Source organism: Malurus melanocephalus, unplaced genomic scaffold (genome assembly GCF_030028575.1).
Source record: "Malurus melanocephalus ecotype Western Australia unplaced genomic scaffold, MMel_1.1 scaffold_30, whole genome shotgun sequence".
NCBI classification, from domain to species: domain Eukaryota; kingdom Metazoa; phylum Chordata; class Aves; order Passeriformes; family Maluridae; genus Malurus; species Malurus melanocephalus.
The window spans coordinates 835,267-858,518 of NW_026623262.1; the positions used below are offsets into that span (position 1 = coordinate 835,267).

The 23,252-nt window shown below is 38.2% G+C and overlaps 1 protein-coding gene across 3 annotated transcripts in view; it reads right to left on the reverse strand.

Moving 5' to 3' along the window:
* GPR155 (G protein-coupled receptor 155) overlaps positions 1-23,252 on the reverse strand; it is a 36,669-nt gene that overhangs the window by 10,177 nt on the left and 3,240 nt on the right. Inside the window, exons 1-9 of one of the 3 annotated variants that reach the window (XM_057363680.1) lie at positions 15,880-16,061; positions 11,194-11,699; positions 7,512-7,911; positions 6,027-6,192; positions 4,648-4,803; positions 3,510-3,593; positions 2,078-2,198; positions 767-851; positions 595-685 (exon numbers count right to left, since the gene is read on the reverse strand). In XM_057363680.1, the coding sequence (XP_057219663.1) occupies positions 595-685; positions 767-851; positions 2,078-2,198; positions 3,510-3,593; positions 4,648-4,803; positions 6,027-6,192; positions 7,512-7,911; positions 11,194-11,653 (1,563 nt within the window). In that variant the 5' untranslated portion in view covers positions 11,654-11,699; positions 15,880-16,061. Of the gene's footprint in view, positions 1-594; positions 686-766; positions 852-2,077; positions 2,199-3,509; positions 3,594-4,647; positions 4,804-6,026; positions 6,193-7,511; positions 7,912-11,193; positions 11,700-15,879; positions 16,063-23,252 lie in introns of those variants that run through there. The other 2 variants (XM_057363682.1, XM_057363681.1) reach the window with 2 other exon arrangements.

Here is a 23,252-nt window from a genome sequence, read left to right on the forward strand (position 1 = left end):
TGTTTAGTACTTGTGAAAGTGGAACATGAGCAATCCTGAGTGACTCATGGGCTCCCTATCCATAAGAAAGGGAAGGAGAAAATATGACAAATGCCAATGCTAGTACACTTATATCTTCTGAACAGAGAGGAACTATTTACTGGTAAAAATGCCAGCTCAGGGTCTTTCAACACATGATTGTGCAGAGAAGCCTATCAYAGCACAAGCAGTTCCTGCTACACAAGTGATGTATATCCTATCTATTACAGACCAAAAGCCAATAATTAATTAGCTATGRGATAACAACAATTTTAGATAATTGTCATGCTAGAATACAAATTAGTTGCCAGGAAAAGGGCTCTGCAATTCATTACCACTCCTAAGTTCCTTCTTTGAGAAGCCTWCCTTCCGTTTCTTAGTCATAGCTGCCTAAACACGAAGGTTCTTGTCCAAACAAGTGTTCCTAGTGGTTCATTACAGAAATACATTTTTATATCAATCTATAAGCAYTCTAAAATGATAGTTTTATTATAGCAGTCTGTACTTTGACTGAAAGCTGCYTGCACATGTAGCATGGCAGAAGTCTGAAGTGATGAGGACAGARCATGTTCTTACCTGATGTTTTCCATAGAAAAAAGCAGAGTCAATACTGGTGTTGCTACGTTCACCAACAATTAGTAAGACTCCTACCAGAACTGTTGGGATTCTGAAAGAACAAAAGAGGATGCATGTAACATATTTAGCAWGCTCTCACTAATTCAGCAGGGAAGCATTTGAATTAACTTACCCCCATCCAGCAATGATGATAAACCCAATGGGAATCTTTACTGTTTCTCTCTTCTTCAACAGAAACAAAGAGAAAGATAGAAAACCTAAAAAACCAAACAAACCAAAAGAAATGTCTTGTTTATTATTAAAAAGGGACCTGGTAAGTACAGAGCCTAGAAACTCTATGATGTGACCTGCTCAATAGCTTAAGATATTCTTCTCAGACCTTTAAATAGTACAAAATTGCTTGTCTAGTTGTATTCTGAGAAAGTAAATTAGAAACACCCATTACTCAAAAACTCATGTTAATAGTGAAACACTGAAAAAATTCCAACATTTTATATTAAATATTCACTTATAAATGCTAAGAAAAGTTTACTAGAGTATAAAAGATGTCATAAGAACATTTCAGATAGAAGTAACTAATTTCTTTGGGTATTAACAGCAGTTTTCTATCCCAATACTCTTTAATAACCAAAAAATAGTACTGTTACAACATTTCTTTTAAAACTGAGTGGTCCTTTGCAAGGTCAATGAAAATTTTAACAAAAAAGTTTTGCATATTTTTACATCTATGACTCTACATGGGTGTATCTTCTGGAACTGCCTATTCAGCTCACACCTCAGTGGCTCAGCAACTTCAACAATTCTCAYGTTGAAGTATTTATATTGGGCCCTRCCAATCATGAGCTACATACTTCARCTAAACAAATACAACTCACACCCGAAAAACACTGCAGGAATGAAAYCTGTAGATTCTGGACAAAAATAGCTTGAATAGCCAAAATATCTCTTTTTTAAAAATCATGTAAGTAAGCTCAAAACTTCTTGATGCATCTTTCAATTCTTTCTATTTCAATTCCTGCATTAAACATACACCCACATATTGCTTTTAGAARTTACAGTTTCCACAGGAAAGAGGTGTTAAAGGTACTTTGGTATTTCCCTTCATTTTGCATTTTTTACTTTTTGTGGCACCAAGTTTTTAAATCTACTTAATGCTGAATAATTAAAAATTGTAAACTCTGCATTAATTAAAAATCATCAGTAAGACTTCAACTAGCTGAAGGGCAACCCACCATATTCACTCTATTTGTAGTTGCCTCTGCCTTGAGAGCAGGTTCTTGTCTCTTGCCACACACCAGCCCTAGAGCCTTAAYACTAAACCCTGTGCTGGCAGCACTGCTGCTTGGCACAACTTACAGGTATCCCCACATTTGTACAACTACAGACAAGTGAAAAGAACAAGTGCTCTGAAGAATGTAATAACATTATTTCAGTACATTAATCTTCTGTTACAGTACCTGGGTTCTGCCTAGAAAGAGCATACCTGTCCATAGGTAGGTGCTATAAAGTGAGCTGTAAAGGAATATAAATACGAGAATCTGTATGGTGATGTCTTTCTCTTTAACAGTGAAATTCCATGCCACCATTCCAATGCAAGCAACAAACTGGAAAGAAAAGTAAGATACCATCATTTAAACTGGGTAACAAGGATGACAAGAAGAGCTGAACACAACGTATATACCTGCAATAAGCTTCAAAACTCCACCCCCCAGATACACTGGAGAGTGATTTTATGAATTGGATGGTTCATTTAGCAGTAAAGCACTGCCASAGTAAATTCARTATTACAGTTGTATCACTTGACTAYGGTACCTTATTTTCAGGACAGGTTTTTCGACAGCGAGTATATAGCTCATTGAAACCAGGAGTAAGGCATACCCCCAACTTTATATACTTCATAAATGGTAAATGATGATGTTTTTGGTAAGTACAAACCATTTATCTGAAATAATTTACACTGAAGCTGAGATCAATAGGTATTTGTTCAGCCAGTAATTACACCAGATGTCACCCAGTGACACTGCATATATGATAATTTTAGCACTGAAGGAATCTGAAAAARTAGGCTAAAATATTATGGAAACAGTAACATGACATTTCAATTTCTTTTGAAGATGAAAGTAAATTTGTTGTTACAGAACAGAAGTGCCTGCAATTCTCATACATGACATTTTTCAAACGTGACTCCGTAATCAGAGCTCAGAGAGTGTACTGTACATAGAGAGAGATATTTTTTTAAAAAAACCTACAGAACACTTCAGAAAGCACTACCACAAAGATGTATTACAAACACATGTATTACAACTGGCTGTTCCAGTTGTGCAGTTGACTTCAAGGGAATAAGGACCATGTATTCTGTAGTKCTCTCTCAGATTAAACAACAATTAGAATTAATCCAGAACTGTTTGGCTTTAGCYTTCCCTAGCCACCAGCCATGCATTCCCACAGGTCCTCCTTGCAATAGCATTTGTACCTGCTTATCCCTCAGCAAGAGCTTCAGAGACATAAATCAGTCAGGGGATCATTTTTCTATTTAGCTCCCTGAATTGGGTCACTGTAGAGTCAAGCATAAGCTGCTGCTGCTCCTCCTGCTATTGCCAAATTCAGATGGGTACAAATTGAAACAGAAGTGCACTCAACAGTATTGGGCATTAACTAAGAATACACTTYAGAAGCCACTTTCCATTCTGATTACTTATAGTTCTATTTAGGAATCACAGTGCCTGCATTAACACTATCATTTTGTCAAGGGTGTATTTCAAAGCACAGAAGTTGCTTAGACAAGTCACATGTTAGATTATTCTGCCCTCCACAGCTGGCTATAAAGACCTCACTGCAGAAACTAAATTCAAAAAACATTAAAAAAAATACTTAAACCCTAAAACTCACACAACAGCATTCTCTTTAGTACTGACCTGAGCAACAAGTAGATTTGTTGTAATCATATGAGGAAGCTGTTTGTATTTCTTACTCAGAAGAACAACAATAAGAGACCAGGTCTGTAACATACAAGAAGAAAAATTAATCTAAGAACAAAATAAAACCCAAAAGAACAAGGTAAGTATTCTGGAAGATGATGTTGAAAGTAAATATACAACAAAACTTAGCAAGATGGTTACTCTAGGCAGCTCCTTACTGCTACAGTATGCTGCCAGCCCTTTGCCTCAGCAGCTGTAGTCAGAAAAAGMAATGCATCTTTGTGTTCTCACGTTGGCGAGGTATTTCCAGGAAAGACCAAGAACTTGCCTGGAGTATGCAGAAGCCTGTTTATTCCTCAGGACACAAATGGCCACAGAGTAATCYGGCAATTTAGAATTTAAAATCTACACCCACCTCCCCTGAATCTCCCAAAATGATCTGACAGCGAGAGGTAGCATTCACTTCTAACTTCCCTTCAGTCACAGTTTCAAGACAAGAGGACTTCAGTGAGACAACAACTTCAGAAAATTTCAACTCCTTCCAACATGAATGTTTTTATTTAAAAAAGCAAATAAAATAATCACACTGTCTGTACTTTCTATGAAGCCAAAACAAAATTCACATTGGACTTCTGGATTACCAACTCACTTTTTAAGAGAAGAATTTCTAGTAAAGGRCTTTGATAAACATAAATTTTTCAGGTTATACGTTTTCATTAATACTCATTAAGACTTCACTAAATAAATATTCACTGACATTTCTGGAGCTGAAGTTTGTACAGAGCCTTCATTACTGTGATATCCAAGCACTTCACATGGCTTGACATAACTAGTCTCTGTGGTGTAAGCTAGTACTTTAATTCCCTCAGACCCTGTTATTAAGGAAAGAAAACAAACCCAACAAACAAACCTCTCAAGCTCTGCAATAAATGCTCTAATTCAGTCACTCATCYTTCTCTACAGTGCAGCTTTCCAGCAGACGCACTGCTAAATCAAGATTTTTAACTCCTTCCTCATCCTTCTGCAACAGGATCTGATGAGGAAATACAAGTCTTGCTGTGACTCAATGTACTGCTTACGCATTAAGGCTGCCCTGAGCACCAGTGCTKGTGCATCTCACCTGAGCAGCACCTACCAGTGAAATGAGGCTGACGATGCTGATGTCAAAGCTGACGTTCTGGAGTGCGGATGCCAGCGGGTTGGGGTCCATGGATGGGATGGTCAGCAGCCATGCAGAAACATACATAATAGGGGCAGACACAAACGTGCTTATCACCATGCCTGAGGTAATCTGCAGAGTCAAACAGAAACAACAATCACATCTCAAGCTAAATAATCTGCTTTCAGGAATACAACCACTGGCAAAATTGGACCCTTGAACTAAACACACCTAGACCTTTAACAAATAATGAGTGTTTCTATAACAAGTTATTTAGAATTTGAGCCAGAAAGTATCTAGTTTGTACATACAGCTAAATTGAAAATTGTAACAAGTTTCTAAAATAGCAGGAGTAGAGAGCTTCCTAAAGCAAATTTCTACAGAGCTTTTTCATGGGTGTCAAATACACTAATGACTACAGTCTAGGAGTGAATTTACACTGTGACAAATTGCTTTTGGATATAAATATTCACACTATAAACAACTAAAAACCCAAGTAATTATGCAAGTATTAATATGCACCAATTCATGAGAAGAAACCATATTTATTTACAAGTGATTTTTAGTTTGGCTCCTCATTGTCTTTCTACTTTCTAGAAYGTGCACMTTCTAGTGACGGAAATGTKAGTTGTTACTCATACTAGAGACTCTATTTTAAAAAGATTTCCTAAGTTTGTAGGGCATAAAAGTCTATCCTGCAAGATTTACTTTTAGTATGCCTTTTTTCTTAAAATAAAAAGAAAAAAGAATTCATCTAAACAATTCCAAAATAGAAAATATTAAGAACAATGGAAGTCAACAAGAATGTGTTAYTGCCACTTCAAGTGGAAGAAACAATTCTAAAATTTCTATCCTAAGTTGAAAAGGTAATTGGTATCCTCTAATACATAAAATCAAATGCTTTTCCATCACAAGATTTAACTGAAGGGCAACAAAACTGAATCAGTTAAAGCTTAAGATCTTTCATAAACTTTCAGCATTAAACTAACAGTATTCCCACTGAAGTCAGTAATAATTTCTTTTTTCCCCTACAAAAACAGTATCTCAAAGGCAAGGTCTTTAAAAGAAACCTAACAAAACTCACAGCCCCAAAACAAAGACACAAGTTCTTCATACTTAAAGTTACCCCAGCTCTTTCTATTAGAGTCACAAATAAAAAAAAGCATGAGGACTTATTTATGGGCATATGCTATCAAGACACTTAAGACATCAWGAAAGATCCTGGGAATACAAGTAGTTCTAATATATCTATACTRCAGAAAAGGAAATGGAAATTCTTCAAGCCTACTTATTTATTTCAATCAACAAAGTTAAGCTCAAAGTTAGGACATATTTGGAAAAGTTTAACTACATACAATTCCTACTTCCATATTAAATTGACTTGCAAATATTGCAACACCAGGTGCTGCTGGAAAAACTCCATACAGAAATGCATAGTTTGATAAACTGGTGTGATTGACCACACTGTCACTCTTGTCCAGGAGCTCCACCATCTCTCTACAGAGAAACGGCATCATGAGCCTGAAAAGAGAGRGAAAAAAAGTAATTGAAAAAATATTATTCAAACTATAACAACAGCCTCTTCTTTACCTAATAAACAGGAAATTTAATGCTTGTTTGAATACTGCTTATGAAAAGCAAAATACTGATGTCACTTTGAATTTTGGCCTTTACTGTTATCAAAACATTTACCAGCTGCTTAAATATCTTATGTCACAAATTACATAAAAAAAACAAACAAAGATGACAACAAACTCAGGCATATAAGTAGCTTCCCTGATTGTGCAGACACATTCTTTGTATAAATTTCATATTTTGAAAGGTAAAACATAAAAGCTCTCTTATATTTCAGCTGTTACAGTAATAGTAGGTAGCTATAAGCACTCAGCAGCTCTGAAACACAGACCATCTTTCTGCAAGCTGTCTGAAATACAAGGGCTCAAGCTTAAGTGTCCCATTGCAAAAGTTTTGGCCAGCAAACCCCCTGCATCAMGGCTATTTTGTTCACCTTCAGCAATAGCCCAGATCTCACACATACTCAATGTAAGCTTTACACAAGYTTACAATAAGGCAAAGTGGTAACATTTAAACCCTTTTTTTTTCATGTTCTTGCAAAATTTGTCATTGACCTGGCTTACAGACTAGGTCATGAAGTTTGCTGGTCAGTTGCAATGATATTCAAATACACCTTCACATTTTACAATATAAACTTAAAAACCAAACATTCTGTTAATTGTAGATCTGTAGGAAATATTTAATATTAAATAACTAAATAAAYATTCACTGAGATATATTCAAGAAAAGAGAATTACAGTATAAGTTCTAAATAGAATTTTTCATTATTCATGCTTAAAAGTCAAGCTGGTTTAGAGCATAAAGGGACCTTTTAAAGGTCTTCCAATATAGCAGTTTCAAATATTTACACACAAAACAAGGAAAAACAACTAATTTAGATGCATTGTTTAAGCCAAATAAAATACAAATACGAATCAAATATACCTAAATTCACTACTGTCTAACTATTCAATAAATTTTAACTGAAACTGCTAATCCCCCAAACATCCAATTCATGACAGATGGCCTGCAGGCAGTCCACAAAGGCACACCACCCCTGATTTTCTTTCTCAGCAGAGCCTGACAATAGGTTTGTAGTCAACTAATTTTCTTTAAAAATTAACAGTTATATTCTATCAAAGAGTTTGGGAAGAACTGACTCAAAATACTGGAATTGAAATGTACTATCATTATGATGTTTTTGACAGAAAAGCCATCTGACCAGGGTATTCAGAGCTTAAAACATCTAGAGAACAAAATTATAAAAATACATAAATTGAACTTACAGTTTAGCTGTGATGAGAAGGATCAGTGCAACAAACATACTCTTTGTCAGTTTTTTTGTTTGTCCCACCATAGTTAGTCCGAGATAAAAAAGTGCAGAGCCAGAAAATGAACTACCCAGTCCATCAAGGAAATTTTCAAGGTATTCAGGAATTTTCTGGCCAAGAATAAAGTTTGAGGCAATTCCTATGAAGACCATGAATACAATKGGGTTCTGCAAAACTCGAAGGAGTGCTAGGCCAACAATCTTGATCTTGCTCTGTGACACAGTGCGATTATTCCTCCACTTCTGGATTTCACAGAAGATAAACCCCAAGGGGTTTAGCATCATAAGGGATATTGGAGCCACTAGGTAAATGTACTGGAGATACTCTGGGTAAGTGGTTTGATATAAAGCTTCAACTAGGAAGACAGGAAATGAAGAGTTATGAGTGATTACATATCAGCAGAAAAATACATCAAATACTGAAATAAATTTTGCTGTCTGAAAACTAAAGAAAATTATTCCATTTTCCTCCAGAAGTAAGTGAAGGAATCCATTTAATTAACAATCAATATAAGATGATGCAGGAAGAAAAGTATGTCCAATTGTATTAGGTAACATTCATCTAAAGAACATATTAAAGACCAAAGATGAACTATCCAATACTATTTAATGATCCTACAAATAATCACTATTTACAGAAAAAAGAAAGAAAATGATGTAACAATACTATGTTTCCTTTGAGCCAGCCCAAATGATGGAAACATTTTGGCTTTATTTCTGACTTGCTTTTCTTCCTTATAAACATGACAGTTTTGGAGAATTAAATTCACTTCTGCAGATACAGAGCTGCTTCCCATCTTAAGGGAATCTTGCCTCTCTGGAATTTAATGAGTTTTCAGTGGGTTAAGTSAGGTGTGATCTTTCTACATTGACTCAACTCAACACAAGGCAACAGACAAAAAAGAAGTAGTTTATCACGAAATTATTGGTTCATTCTCTGGGACTACTCAGGACAAGAGTTAYTGCTGTGGTTATGGTCCCTCAAGGAACTCTAAATCATGAGCATTTGTTTTCATTACTGCTACACACTTATGAGTCAAAGCAGAATTGCTTCTTATTTCAAGTTTGTACTAACAGCACTTTAAAAGTAATAAAAATACTTTGGAAATATACACAAGATTAAATTCTAAGGCRAATTTAAAAAACCCCAATACTTTAAAAGTAGAATGTTCTCTGTTACCTGACTTACAAATGTTATATTCAATAATTGCCTTGTTACTAGTAGTTATCAATAATATGCTATAGGTACTAATAGCATGTCAATTATAATACATGAATATATAGTCAATTGCATCATCCTAACTATTATACATGCTATGTATTCAATATAYACTATCCATACAATTAATAATTCTTAATAACAATACCTTTTTTCGGAAAAGGTTTTCCCTCAAGACTACATTTTTTAAAATCCAATCAATTTTTATCTTCGTATTATTTAAGCCTCTGGAATGACAGGAACTTCCAAGTTCAGCACTCACTGTGAACAGTCTCCTTAGACCAAACAAACTGACATTCTCAAGTCATTGATTTCTGACATATATAAGAAAAGGCACTAAAGGTGTTTTTATTTTTAGAGGCCATTATTAAAGTACATATGCAAGTACCTGTACTAAAACCCTAAATAAACTGCTGAACCGAACTACCAAGTTTGGGGTTAATTACTGCACTTAACAAGMTAGCTTTAAGCACTAAATACATCCTGATGAGCAAAACCACTTTAAACACGCTGGACAACTTTTATGTAAATAGTTTTTTCTCCTAGAACCTCAAACCTGAGACTGATGTTTTATGCTGCTTTATACAAAACTCCCATCTTGCTTGAACACAACTCAACGCAAGTCACATGTAAGTAATGACTCAGTGAATTATTAAAAAAATCTTTACTTTCTGGCAAAGTGAAACTGCATACTTAATATATTAAGATCTATCAGTACTTTAACTTATGTATGATGTCAGAATGCATTTTCCTGGGTACAAAAATTGGAATTAGAYCACTGAGTCAGTGGGTGGGAAAAAAAAAGAAATCACTCTTAAGCGATCATTAAGAYAGTAAAAATAATCCTCAACTTCTATCACTGATGAAAAAAATTCTTTTTGTAAAATCATGGTGCCTGCTTGCTTATCATAACAAAAAACTGAAWTTTTTTTAAAATCTAATTTTTAAAAAATCTATTCTCTGTGTCCCAGCTGCTCAAAATGACACATAAATCCCACACTAGTTATCCATGCTTAATACAATGAATATGATTAAAGTCACGGTAACTGAGCCAKCACCCACATAACACTTCTGCCACACCTGGGCTTTAACACAGAGCGCTCTGCAGAATACGTGAAACTCTTTGTCAGAGTTGTATTATTATTACTCAGTAATAAAAAAACCCCAAAGCTTTCTGTCATAGCAATTTTCTCTACATCAGGGACATGCTAACAAACCTTTCTGCCAGATGGTTTTTTTCACCGCAACTTCACTTTTTAATCTAGAACTGTCATAACCATAATAATAGAAAAACAGTGATGATCTTCGAAATTTTAACCTGCATTTTGATTTCCCTACATGGCTTAGTGCACAATTTGTCAATACTGGTATTTTTCCTTTACAAATTTCCACTGCTACAGCATTTAAAAGTATATTTTCATTAAAAGGTCAGGCTTTGTTCAAAACATTATCTCTGTCACATAAAAAGCAGCACAGCATTCTTTGCTGTGGACCAGTCCTGCAATCACTTCAGAGAAGTTTAATATTTTACTAACAGTAAAAAGTTTGCACAGGTGACAGCATGAACCAATAACTGGTGAAAGTTTGGGAAAATAAACCTCAAAAGCCTACAATGCTTCTGTTGCAGTAACTATTCCAGTAGAGCTCTAAACAGTGTAGATTTTGGCAAAATCACACATAGAAAAAATACAAATCATATTGTATAAATTGTGAAGTACGTGAAGAAATATGCAGTCTGACAAGAAAGTAAAAGTGGAAAGAATGTTTTAACTAGGATACAATGAAAATACATTCAGAGAACACCAAAATACAAATATCTAAAAAAAAGAAAAACTCTAACTGGCATCTAAAATGCATACCAACAAACAAAGATATAATTCTCACAGCCCCATTTGACATACTTCTGATTTCTTTCAAGAGGATTAAATCTCGGGAGATGCAATGGAGGGAAACATGGCATTTTTATCTAAAGAAAAAGTATGCAATTGTGTGTGTCTAAATTTTATACATATCAAGCAAATTTGAAGAAAGTAAGAAAGATCTAGGATTCTCCTAGGCATGCTGCCCTGGAATAAGGAGAAAGAAACTCCTTATTAACTACTAAAGTAATCTAAAATATGGACCTACWTGTTACATACAATATGAAATTGCATATTTGAGCTTCTCCTTTGTAACTTTATTTTTAATTCTGGAATCAAACGTCTTGCTTTTTGTTTTGCTAGAACCAACTTGCTTTCTTTTTTTTGTTTTTAATCTTTCCYAGGTGATGAATAATCTTGAAGAGAATTTGAAAGGCACTTCAGAAATTACTTCGATTTCATAGAACATCAGTTCAGAAGTCAATTTCAAATCAAGGAAAAATAAAAGCAAACATGTCTAGAACAGTGACAATTAATTTTAAAGAAGAATGCATACTTACCTATTGGATATCCCAGTGCAAAGTCATTGCTTTGTGTAGCAAAAATAGGGAACAAACCTGCTTTGCTAAATCGGTTCTCAGGACTGGCTACCAACAATGTTAAAACACAGACTAAAAAAAACACAGCAGCTTTGGCAACTAAAACACTGTACAAGAAAGACCAGTTCACATTAGAAAAATTAAGTACCACCATGTTTTTGAACAGTAAAGCTGGGAGTGCAAAACGGGACACGAAGTTTCCCAGTCCTTTGGCCTGAGTTGATGTGATAATGTTGGCTCTTCCAGCTATGTAACCACAAAGAATTATTCCAAAGCATTCCAACAGGGCTGGAAAAAGCCTACTTATTGACATAGAAGGAGTACCACCGGTGGCATTGAGTCCAGCTTGTCCAGGCAAAGAAAGAGACATATTAGCTGAAGATGAGAGGTTCTGTGCAGTGAAGTCTGAATAGCTATCCATTTCCTCTGACCACCTCTTCCAAAAGAAGAGTATGAAATGATCTCATCTGTAAAAGAAACAAGTACATTTATTAACCTTATTCCTTTAAGTACAAGCTTATGCCTTCTTAAATTATTACAGAATACACAATGGGAATAGCCCTTCCAGGAATTGAGCACCAGGAAAGGAAGGTAAGTTTGACAAAAAAATCAAAGCTCCTCCACTCTGGTACAAAAACATTTAGCAAAGTCTTCTCTACCTTCCAGAAAGATTTAGAGATCAAATCATCATATCACCCGTGAAGTTTGTACCTTGCTTTGTGCAACTTTGACCTCTCCCAACATTTCAGTATCATGTGCTAATGATACACGYTCCAGATAGCAATGAATCCACATATGACACAGAAGCCAATAATCCAATCCATCGCACTAGAGCCTACCCATATTTCTACATACCATTCTTTAGGTCTGCAGCAGTGAAATTTAAGCATGCATTAAGTATGTATGCACAACAGAAACACCTGGTGACCCCCATTCCTCACTTGTTAGCAAAGATTCCCTTTGAAKGGGCTGATTACAACACTGCAGGTTCTATATGCAAGCAGACATGTAAAGTCTGCAAATCAGATGAAGAGGGGACATCAAACACAAATATTCAYCGGTCAATAGCAAGGTCCTGCCAGAAACAGATATGGCTTTGGCAATACAGCTCTGAAACCCGTGCAGTCCATCAGCTAACTCTACATATAAAATTTTGACATGACTAAATCCTGAAGTATTGTTTAGGAAGTCAAGATAACTTAGCCCACTTTGTAGGGATAGAAACTAAGGCAAAGATGAACTGATTTCCCCTAAGCGATTTAATCTATCAGTGGTAAAATCAAGACTGCCAAATCCCAACAGTGCTTTGTACAGCACAATCTGTGCAAATTAACAAATGGTTTAAGAGTCTTCCCAGCTTCTTTGTATTCTGTCCACAGGGAACACAGAACACAACAGCCAGGTAAATAAGCAAGCAAATCAAGTCAGCGCAAAGGTGAGATCTTGTAAGGCTTAKTTCACACCTTGGCATCCAGCGCATACGTATTTACATGCAGCATCAACTCTTTGACTCATGACTTTTATTTATGCCTGAGGCTTTTAGTAAGCACTTCCAAAATGCCGCTGTAATTCATCTGGACTCAGCTGCTGTGTCATCCAAATCTGTCCAGTAGCCTTGGCTATCCCTGCTCCCGGGAAAACGAGTCACCCTCCAAGTAGGGCTTATTTTAAAAGCTGTATTTTTCTTATATTATAGATGATACATTTGCTTAGATGTATTTGGACCAGCAGCTCAAAGCATTATTTGCTACAGAACAAAGGAAAAACTTGTARTAAATGAAACAGACAATAAACCATTTCTTTGACTAGAGGATCAGAGACAGATTTCCAACACCGCATTCTTGAAAGAAATCAGCCACATTCTACACTAGCTGCAAGGTAAAAAGCAGGTTTTCAGCACAGCCCCRTGTCAAATTCTCCAAGCTTACAGCTGTAAGGCTCCCAGCAGAGCGATATGTTCAACCCATTCACTTCTCTCTCAAAGTAATTTTTTTTCAGCAAGAAGACAGAGATGAAAATTTTTTAATCAAACGCAACATTTCATCTGTAGTGGAAGTATATTCCAGCTGTATCTATCCCTAAATTCTAGCATTCCTTCTCATCTCTTGTGCCTTGATATCCAAGGCTAATGACAAGGCTCTTCTCCTTCTGTATTAAAATTATTATTCCTCCCCATAAAATTGTAACAAAATACAGAAGTGCCATTGTCCCCATTTCATAATTCAGGACTTACACAAATATGCAGAAGACTGACTCTCATGTTGAATCAGTCATAGCACATGCTAAATCCTGTATCTTCCTCAGTAGATCAAAACTGACACAAATACAAACCCACACATCCAAATCCATTTTTTGTAAGAGATAGATGGACAGACAGACAGATATATAGATAGACAGATAGATTCCTGCAGCTTTCCTTCAGGCTACCTTCAACTTCACTACTAGGGACCCTGTCAAGTGATACAGGACAAATCTTTGGTGAATCACATGAGTTTCAAAGAGAAGAACTGCATCACAGCACAAGCTGCTACTGGCACTCCTCARAAGGCTTTGAAGGTGAATCATCCCTTCAGCTTGAGAGACACATGCACATCCCAAACCCAATCACATTTAACACAGATGCAGAGCACTGTTTTCCAGAAATGCAAGCTTTTCCACAGCATGCTGCTTAACACAGCGAATACGTCTCAACATCTTTTGCTCTATAGGATACAGATATTTATATAACTGTTCTCGGGTTATGTAATGGCTATTCGCAGATTTAATATACAGCCTTATTAAACCTCAGGCTTATCTCAAACTAGTGTCTCACAATAGTGAAATTGTCTGCAATTCAGAATTCTTAATGGAAACAAAGAAAATKATCTCATGAAAAACCAAAACCTGGTAGATTCTACACAGAAATGAGTTTGTTCTGACAGTAGATGTAACAAACAAACTAGATAAATGACACTAAAATAATGAAATGTAACACAGTTGTAAGGGAAAGCAGCTAGCTTTCACTCCATAGAACATATGATTTGTAGTTATCCCTTCAGTGACTAAGGACTGCAATTCGAATCCTTGAGTACAAGGAGCCACAGCTTCATTGTTGGGAACTGCAGGCCAATACAGACAAAGCTTTTAGGAATAATGCTGCCTTTTCTGCTGTCAACTGTGCCAAGCATAGCTGCTTGCAGCCAGCTTGAATGAGAGGAAGCCTCGTATGAAGACCAACAATAGACACACGGCAAGGAACAWGTGCAGTTCAAACTTTCCATGAAACATTTCTCTTGTAGGTTGTCAGTATTTGTAGTCTTAAAATTCACCAGACCAGAAACTCAATTTTCCAGCAGCTGTGAGTTAAGCAACATCAGGTTCCTCTCTGAGAACAGGAATAGAGAAACTGACTCCTTCACCAAAAGAAGACAAAATCCCTTTCATCTTCTTTTAATGAAAGTCAAAGATAGTAGAGGGAATAGAAAAGATAATTCCAATGTATAACTTCCCTCTGGTCTCTCACTCTTAAGCTTTCAACTGATAATCACTCTCAGGATAATGTGGTGACACTGGCAAGACTGTGCACATCGTTCATAAATTATATCCCACAACATGACCTACTTTAWTGCAATGCAGGAACTCTCCTACTTCAATGCAATGTGGAAACATCCCAAGGATGACACATTATTTTATTCAGGAAGAAGAAAGTGGAATCAGGGCAGGAAGAGTTACCATTCGTGGCAGCTCTATTACCCTGTTCTCAGCTAAGATAAGCATGTACTACATGCATTTTAATGTAAAAMTTTGTGCAGTAAGTGAAAGAGGAAGCAACTTTAGGGAGATTCACTGATAAAATTAAGTGGGAAGAAGTGATTATTGCAGTTCCTGTTCTTGCAAGTTAACTGCATTTTTAACTTTTCATTGATTGGGCTAAGAAAACAAAGACCAGAGTATTCTAACAGCAATTACCTCAAGAAGTGGGCCACCTCTACCTGCAAATCTAGACAATGCCACAAGAAATATCACACACCTTATGTGTCTCTGAGCAGTTGTTTCTCAAGATCACATTTCCTTTGTCATTCTACAACACCGTTCCAAGAAAGCCCCTGGCCACAGAGCAGCTGGGGAAGCAYTGGACACCTGGTGAAGCTGAGGCCTGCCCTGAGCCACGATTAGCACAGCTCACACAGCAACACTTCAGGCTCTACAAAACTTCGGCAATGCAGGAGCTCAGACAAGACTAAACGAAGGAACAGTTGGCAGCAGCACAGAATGTCATCTCAGAAAATGAATGGAAAACACACCTATCCTTAATTTTCATTTAGGCTGATGTTTGGGCTTCTCAACAGACAGATACATCCTTCCGAAGCAAAGAGCAAAACATTTTTCAAAAGGCAGATAACATTTTCTTGCCAGCACCCCTTAAAAAGCACCTCACTTGCACTACTTGCCAAATTGGGATGCAAAATCCTTTGACTTGCAGACAGAAAACCGACGCCTCTCGCCTGCCCCTTCCCGGCCCATGCGTGCTCTCCTTCCCATGGTCACCCCAGCTACGAGCACACAGTATTTTCAGTCAAAGATAAAACACCAGCGGCACTCCCCTGTGTGACAGCTGCCTCAGGAGAAAATAAAGCGTGAAGCCGGGAGAAGGAGCGGGCAGCTTACCTACTCAGCTTTCGGTAGGCGCCTCCGCACAGGGGTGCGGGGAGACGGTTTGTGCTCTGCCAAACTGAGAACCCCTCCAAGGCCGAGGCCGCCGGTACCGAGGCCGAGGAGGGGAGGGCTGTCCCACCCCGGCCCGCCCCGCAGCCGCAGCCGGCTGAGCGCCCCGGGCGGACCCCGGCAGCGGGCGGACCCCGGCAGCGGGCGCGGGCGGGCCGGGGCTGCGCGGCGGGGCGGGCGGGGGAGGGGGAGGGCTCAGCCGCAAGATGGCGGCTCGGCGGCCGCCCGCGGGGGGCGGCTGGAGTGCGGCGGCTCTCCCTCGCCGCCTCGGCCCCGGGGGCTTCCCCCGCGTTCGGGAGCCGCCTCCCTGGAGCACGCGAGCGGAACGAGCTCCCGCCGCCTCCGGCTGCTCCCGGGGCGCCCCGGGGATGGCAGGCCGGGCAGGGCCGGCGCGGGGTCACCCCCATTATCTGCCCAAGCCAGCGCCATGGTGCAGCTCGGCGGGGCCGATAGCGGCTGCAGCCCGTCCCTGAACCTCCCACATTCATTCCAGCTCCTAGCAGTCAGAGCGCTTAGAAACAAAACGCCGTGTTTTCCACGTGCATCGGTCCCACAAATTCGGCCAGTTAGTAATTTCCAGTAAAAACTAAAAACTGGTAATGACCAAAGTTCCTCTTGCAGTAAAGGAGGGTACACTTTTCTCAAGGCTTCCCCTTTGTAATGCAACTGAGGGCACAGCAGTTCTAGCTGCCCTTTTCCTAAGAACCAAGACGGATAGTGCTGCTGCAGAGAGAGCAAGTGTGAATTCGGTGTGTTGTGTTGTATTCTCCCCTCCAGAGCTGATCAGACTCAAACCAGCTGGCCTTACTTTTGAACTGTGGCAGACACATCGCAATAGGTGTCCCAGCGGGAGCAAGGCAGTTTTCCTGGGTGGTAGGAATTGTCATCTAGTCTGTGTGCYCAGTAGTTTCCCATTCCAAACAGGGAGCTTCCATAAGCAAGCAAGAAAAAKGACCATTCTTCTTTCCCTTTCAGGTAACACCCAAAAAAGGCCAAAACAGAGCAGAACAGAGAATCAGCTCAACCAAAAAGAGAGATGCGTGATTGACAGTTTATGAAGCACTGTGTCAGACGTGAACTTTGCCCGTAGTCAGTTCTGTTCACAAGATCTACTGTTGAAATGCTTGCCAGAAACAAAACAGGTATTATATAGTAAGAGCAGCGATATAACATTTAAGGGAATTAACTGAAAGTCCAGAAAGGTTTAAGAAAATCCTGTRAAGAATGCAGACAGGGATAGAAACTTGTGGGGACAAACACGGCATTAGAAACTTTCAGAAAGTACTACGTTGTTATCATATGTCTGCTTTAAATTTTATTTAAAGGTACTGATGTTTAATTTTATGTTTCTGCGCTAACAGTGTATACCCTTTATAGAACCTCAATTGATAAAATGCAGCAGTGTCAGTGCTTGACTCCTCACTGCCTCTCATTCCTGTCTATATCCTGTCCCARCTCTGGGCCAGCACTACCCAAGCAAAAGATCAGCAAGGGATTAATCCAAAGCTGTGCCAAGGTTTATTATGTGTGTTTATTGCTGGAAGGTGGTGCAGCCTGTTGGATAACACTCACCCACTGTAACGTTCAGGTGAGACTTTGTTTTGATGCAAACACTATTAAAGAAGACTCTTTTTTAATTTTTTCCATTGTAAAGTTTCTCTGTTTGGCACCTGACAAAGATCACTTTGAGACTGATTTGGATTTGGTTTTGCAAATATAGTGTAACAAGGTCTTTCAGATTTTTTGGCTTTCTGTYTTTCATTCTTTCTATAGAAATGACACATCTTAGAGGGACATGCTCTGGAGAGTAGCAAGGGAGGTATATGAGACAAGAAGTACTAAGAACTCTTGGTAAAAACATATACCTTACCTTCTCTTGAACTTATTTTTTCCCCTTGAAAAGATCACTAGTGATTTAGCATTTAATGAAGTATTTAAAGCATGAGAATCCTTCAGTTGTTTTGAAAGAGTATACATTTGGTTGGATAGGCTGCTCATTGYTGTTTAAATCCACCTATCAGCATGATTTTCCAGGGGATCAGCCGTAACAGGACAAGGCTGTGTTTCCATCTCAGCTCTAGCATACCCAGGTACTAAATCAGGTAAGCATACTTGGCCCAGGTCTTGTATCTTCTTTTGTGGAACACGAAGGAATAAGAAGCATAATACTCAAAAAAAAAGAAATAGTAAAGAACCCCAAAACCCTGAAAAAGTAAAATATTAAAAACTCTGGAAATGTAGTATCAAAGGCATGTGATAAGAAAAAAACTACAATAAAATTACTACAGCTGCTGCCTAAATAAATGAAGTGGAAGTGATACAAACTTATCATAAGTTTATCATAAGTCTTAAAATTGCGTATTTCCTCTTGCAGATTTTAATATTTAAAAAAAAAAAATTATAAGCAGCCTAGCACTATCTCTCATTGACATGCAGCCTCTTCTGAGATAAACAAAGAAGAACACTAGGATCTGACCCCTTGCCCTGTGAAGAAACATGGAATCATTATTAACCAGACTGTACCACCAGAACAACACTGGGAGTAACTAAAACACTGGATTAGAGGACCAGCTCTCCACCTTGTTGGGAAATGTTAGGAACAAAATTTTTTGGCATTTTTCAATCTGGATATTTAGCAAGGATAACTTAATGTTGGAGTCAAGAAGTCTTTGTAATGCAGTATTCAATATACAGGRTATTCCTGACCACTGCCAAAGACCATACAAAGTCCTGCTGCCCAGAACAGCAAAGGACAGTATTTTCTTGCTGTTTGACACCTCCTCTCTGCTCCCTCAACATTTAATCAAAGCTCCATAGGTTCTTCCTTTGAGCCTTTATTCTGTGGCCTTCAACACACCCTTGTGTTCCATGGGGCATCTTTTTATTACAACATCCTGGCTTTATAATAGAGTTTAATTTCCTTTTAAGATCTTTGTAAACTAAGAGTGACAGTCATGGACATCAGTTCTCATGGAGTCTCACCCACTTTCAGAGGTATCAAAAAGCCCCCATGCATTARTTAAACCCTTAAACACCCAAGAATATAATAGAGTGGCTAATGCATGGGAAAGTTTTTTGTATACAAGCTCCTGAGAGGACAGGTTTATACAGTTCATCAGCTCTTGATCACAGCTATTCCCCCACCACTGGCAACTCAGCTTCGGCAGTTGAACTGTAGATCACAGAAAACATAATTACTGGCATTGCAAAGCCAAACTTTCCAAAAGCCACTAAACAAACAAATGTAAAACTGAAAGTTGTCCCCAAAATTTCAATTCAATSCTCTTGAGCATTCCCTAACACTTCCTAACATTGCATAATCATGAACTGCTGTCCCCCTTAATTTTTGTTTGGTTTTTTACTCAAATTGGATGTTTCCATCCACTTATGTGCCACCATAGTCAACAAAATCTATGGGAGACAATTTCTGCCTTTTGATCTGGGCAGCAGCTGAACAATGAAAAGCAGCTGAGCAACCATTATGTGAGTTGTCCCACGGCTTTCATCATACTCATTTACCTGMAACAATTGCACGTACACAGGCTGGCCCCACACAGGAACTGCAAGAGGTTTACTCTCTCAGTAAGAGCAGGTTTCAGATAATACAGCTTTTAAGAATTGGCAGTGACCACATACAAATATTTTACAAACTGAGTCAATTTGGAAAGATTTTCTGGGAGGTCACAAATGTATCTTTGTACTCACTGTGAATGCTACTTCACAGGTAAACTCAAGCACTAGTTACAAAACCTGAAGAAAAGCACACAAGAATTTGCTGTTTCATTTATTGTTACATTTCTTCAGTTCATTTCTGAAAATACTAAAAGTAATTGTCTTTTTTTTTTTTTTTCCCTAGAGAGCTAGGGTGGAAACTGTAGTCAAATCATTAGGGTATGATGATAACTAAAAGACAACATTGCCTTCAAATAGGAAGTGTCAGGTGAGCTTCAAAGCAGCMTTTTTATTGATTAAAAACATGCAAAATTTCTCTAAATAACCTCAGTAGGGTATTATGAAAACATAACTTTTCCATGATTAGACAAAAAAAAGAACACYGAATATGAGCACACAGGAGGAATGTCAGTAAATGCATCAGGATGACATCTGTCTGGAAATTTACAGGTATAATCTCAGTGCAATTTCCAGACAGCTGTACACCTCATTTTCAACAGCATGGAAAAATCCAAGTATCTTACCAACACAGTAATTGCAACAATGGGTAGGGACACTAGCACATCTTAGGTAATCTCCTTATATTCAATTACAGGAAAAATACTTTCTCAATGCTCCTTRGCTATTGACAATGAGCCAAACCTTACATGAAAATTGGATTTGTACCTACAGACAACATGGCCTTTTAACTCCAATACTGGAAAAAATACCCTTCTCATATTGCTCATTGCATAACAAGCAAATGGATTATATAGTGCACAAGGCAGGGACCCGTGCTCAACCTCTGTCAAGTTTTCTTATCTGACTCCATCCAAAAGTGCATGTCTAACTTTGGTTATCTAAAGACGTAGTTCAGGGTTCAGAAAGTCTGTTGGTTTGTGATGTCTGCTCTCTTACAGTTGTGCATAGGGTGTTCAGGATGAACACTGAATGCTTATCTATATGTAGATATGTCTGGTCACTTCCACTGACTCACATGGTTACTATGGCAAATAAACTAGAGGACAATACACAAATGTTTGATGAGGCACTAAAGCAACAAGGGAAACTGAGGAAAATTGATCTGTAAACAGGAAATAGGCCCCTGGATTTTTTCTCTGAAGGATGGGGGCAAATGAAAAGCACTTGTCCCATGAAAGGATTTCCCAAACGTCTAAGGCTTAAACACCATAAAATATATCCGACACCTGAGAGAAATTCTGAGTGTACCGAAAGCAATAGAACACAGAGAACAGGAGAATGCCAGATACTGTTACCTATAAGCTTGAAGCTATATGCTAACACAGAAATGGTTAAGGATACACTACATTCATCTCAGTTACCTTGGAATGCATTTGTAAAAGATCTTCCTTCTTAAGAATGCAATTTATCAGCTCATCTTTAATTTCGCAGTAGTCCACCTCATTATCTACGTTAGTTACGGGAATTTAATTGGTATTTTTCATATAACATCTTGTGTAAGACAGTGTGTATGTTCAAGCTGGTTTTGAAACCATGTTTACTTGCATCCATTCACTTTGTTCTGTGRCCGAGACCAGGGCACGTATTACTGTTATGTCACAGAACTGTAAGTGCAATTAWAGTCTTCAAAATACTCTATCTGCCAAAAGAAAATACATGAAGCTAGTACAGTCAGCTCGCAGAAAGTCAAACTAAGACTTCAGCAATAATTATGTATGTTCAGGTCYGTTGAAACAGACTGTGCTAGAAATCAGGCCCCAAATCATTGTGCATGGTGAAATTCACCTCTCTAAAGCAAAAAATAAAGAAAATATTATTAAATAAATTAAATTTTTAAAAAGAAAAATATATAAATTGCTTTCWGCAGAGACAAAGTTGAAGAGACCTCCTAAATGTACAAATTTCATTCTTTGTGGTAGGGCATCAACCTTTCACTTGGCTCAGCAAGAAGGTAAGCATGCTAAACTCAAATTCAAGTACTCAAAAATTAGTTACATAGTTACCAGTYTGACTGGGGAAAAAATGCAGAAGTCACAAAGAAACCAGTATTTTAACTTAGTGATTACAAATGCTTCACCTGGAAAATCATTGTCAAGTCTTGTCCATTTGCCTCATATTATGGTTAGAGCTGCGTCTACTCTATCTAGACACTTAAAATATTTTTCTTACGTTTTCGCATACTAACATGACTAACAGTATGTGGTAAAATTATTAAGAACAGGGYATAAGGGTTACAGCTCTTCCTTGACCTAAGAAAACCTATCCACTCATTTTGACATAGGCAGCTTATTACTTACATGTTCTCAATACTGAGTACTCGGTCACTGGAAGACTACTCAAATTTGGCTTGCATCCTCCTAAAAACAAGAAACCCAAAGCCCCAATTAAAACAAAACAAAACAAACCAGAGGAATTAACAATGCTACACACAAGTTAGCAGATGCTGCTTTGCTTAGGAAAACCATGGTAAAGCAAGCTGCAGTACTTAAATAAGCTGTTTCTGGTGTGTGACCTGCTACAGCTGTTGCTTATTCAGCCAGCAACTGATCAGTAAAGAAATCCCACTACATATAACAGCCCCCCTTAAAAAAAACACAGCAAACAAACCCAAAACACCAACCCACAACAATAATTTTGGCATCACAAATTAAAGCTTTGGAAATATTTTTAGAATGTGACCCAAATCTCTATAAAGTCTCTCCACATACTAACAAATGTGACCATTTGCAGTCACACCATATCCCACTATTTTGCCAGACACTGTTTATTACTTACACAARTACAGTTTAAATGTAGTCCATCAAATATATTGATTGCAGTGTATTGTCTCTTGTGGTAGAAATCCAATAGCTTTTTGTTTTTTTATTTCTTATACATTTCACCACTGCTACACCACTCAATCCTTTCTGCCACTGTGTCACAGGACTGTATGAACAAACCCTCTTCTTCTTGAATTCTCCTGCAGAAAGCTACTGCACCTTTTCTTCATTATGTTCAGCAATTTGTCATTACATTTAAATTCGTGGCCAATAACAATACAAAGAACTTCCTTTTTTTTTCCTGTTAGCTATTTGAGTAAATACTGATTTTAAGACTGTACTATTGACAAAGTAGCTTTCTCACAGCTCTCTGTTACTTCCACTTGGCACTTTCAATTAAAATGTGTTTTGTTTTAATTCTTATCTCCTTCTCCGGCTGCAGTTAAACTTCATTAGCTAAAGACTTTATTTGTTTAGGTCTAATAGCATGCTGCTTTCTGTTGAACTGAAATGGAGTAGAGTCGGGTGTATTATTCTGTTGCATCACGTTAAGGCCAATACTGGAATTTGACTTGCCTAAGAGCTGTGTAAGAGCAGGGAGTCAGACCGGATGCACCTGCAGTGAAATCGCTGTTGTGAAACAGTGTGTAGTATTCCTAAAACGCTGCATAGGCTCACAGAAGGGTTTGGGTTGGAAGGGACCTTAAAGATCACGTAGTTCAAACACCCCTGTCATGGGCAGAGACAGTTTCCAGCAGAGCAGGTGGSTCAGCCGTGGGCAGGTAAGCACGAGGAGCAGGGCTGAGTCGCAGATCACACAGGCCTTGGAAGGGCGAGGGACATTSCCGCTGTCCCCGTGCCCAGGAACCCAGAGCCGCCGGGGACCCGCTCCCGGCGCGGCCACAGCGACACCGCGCGGCCACA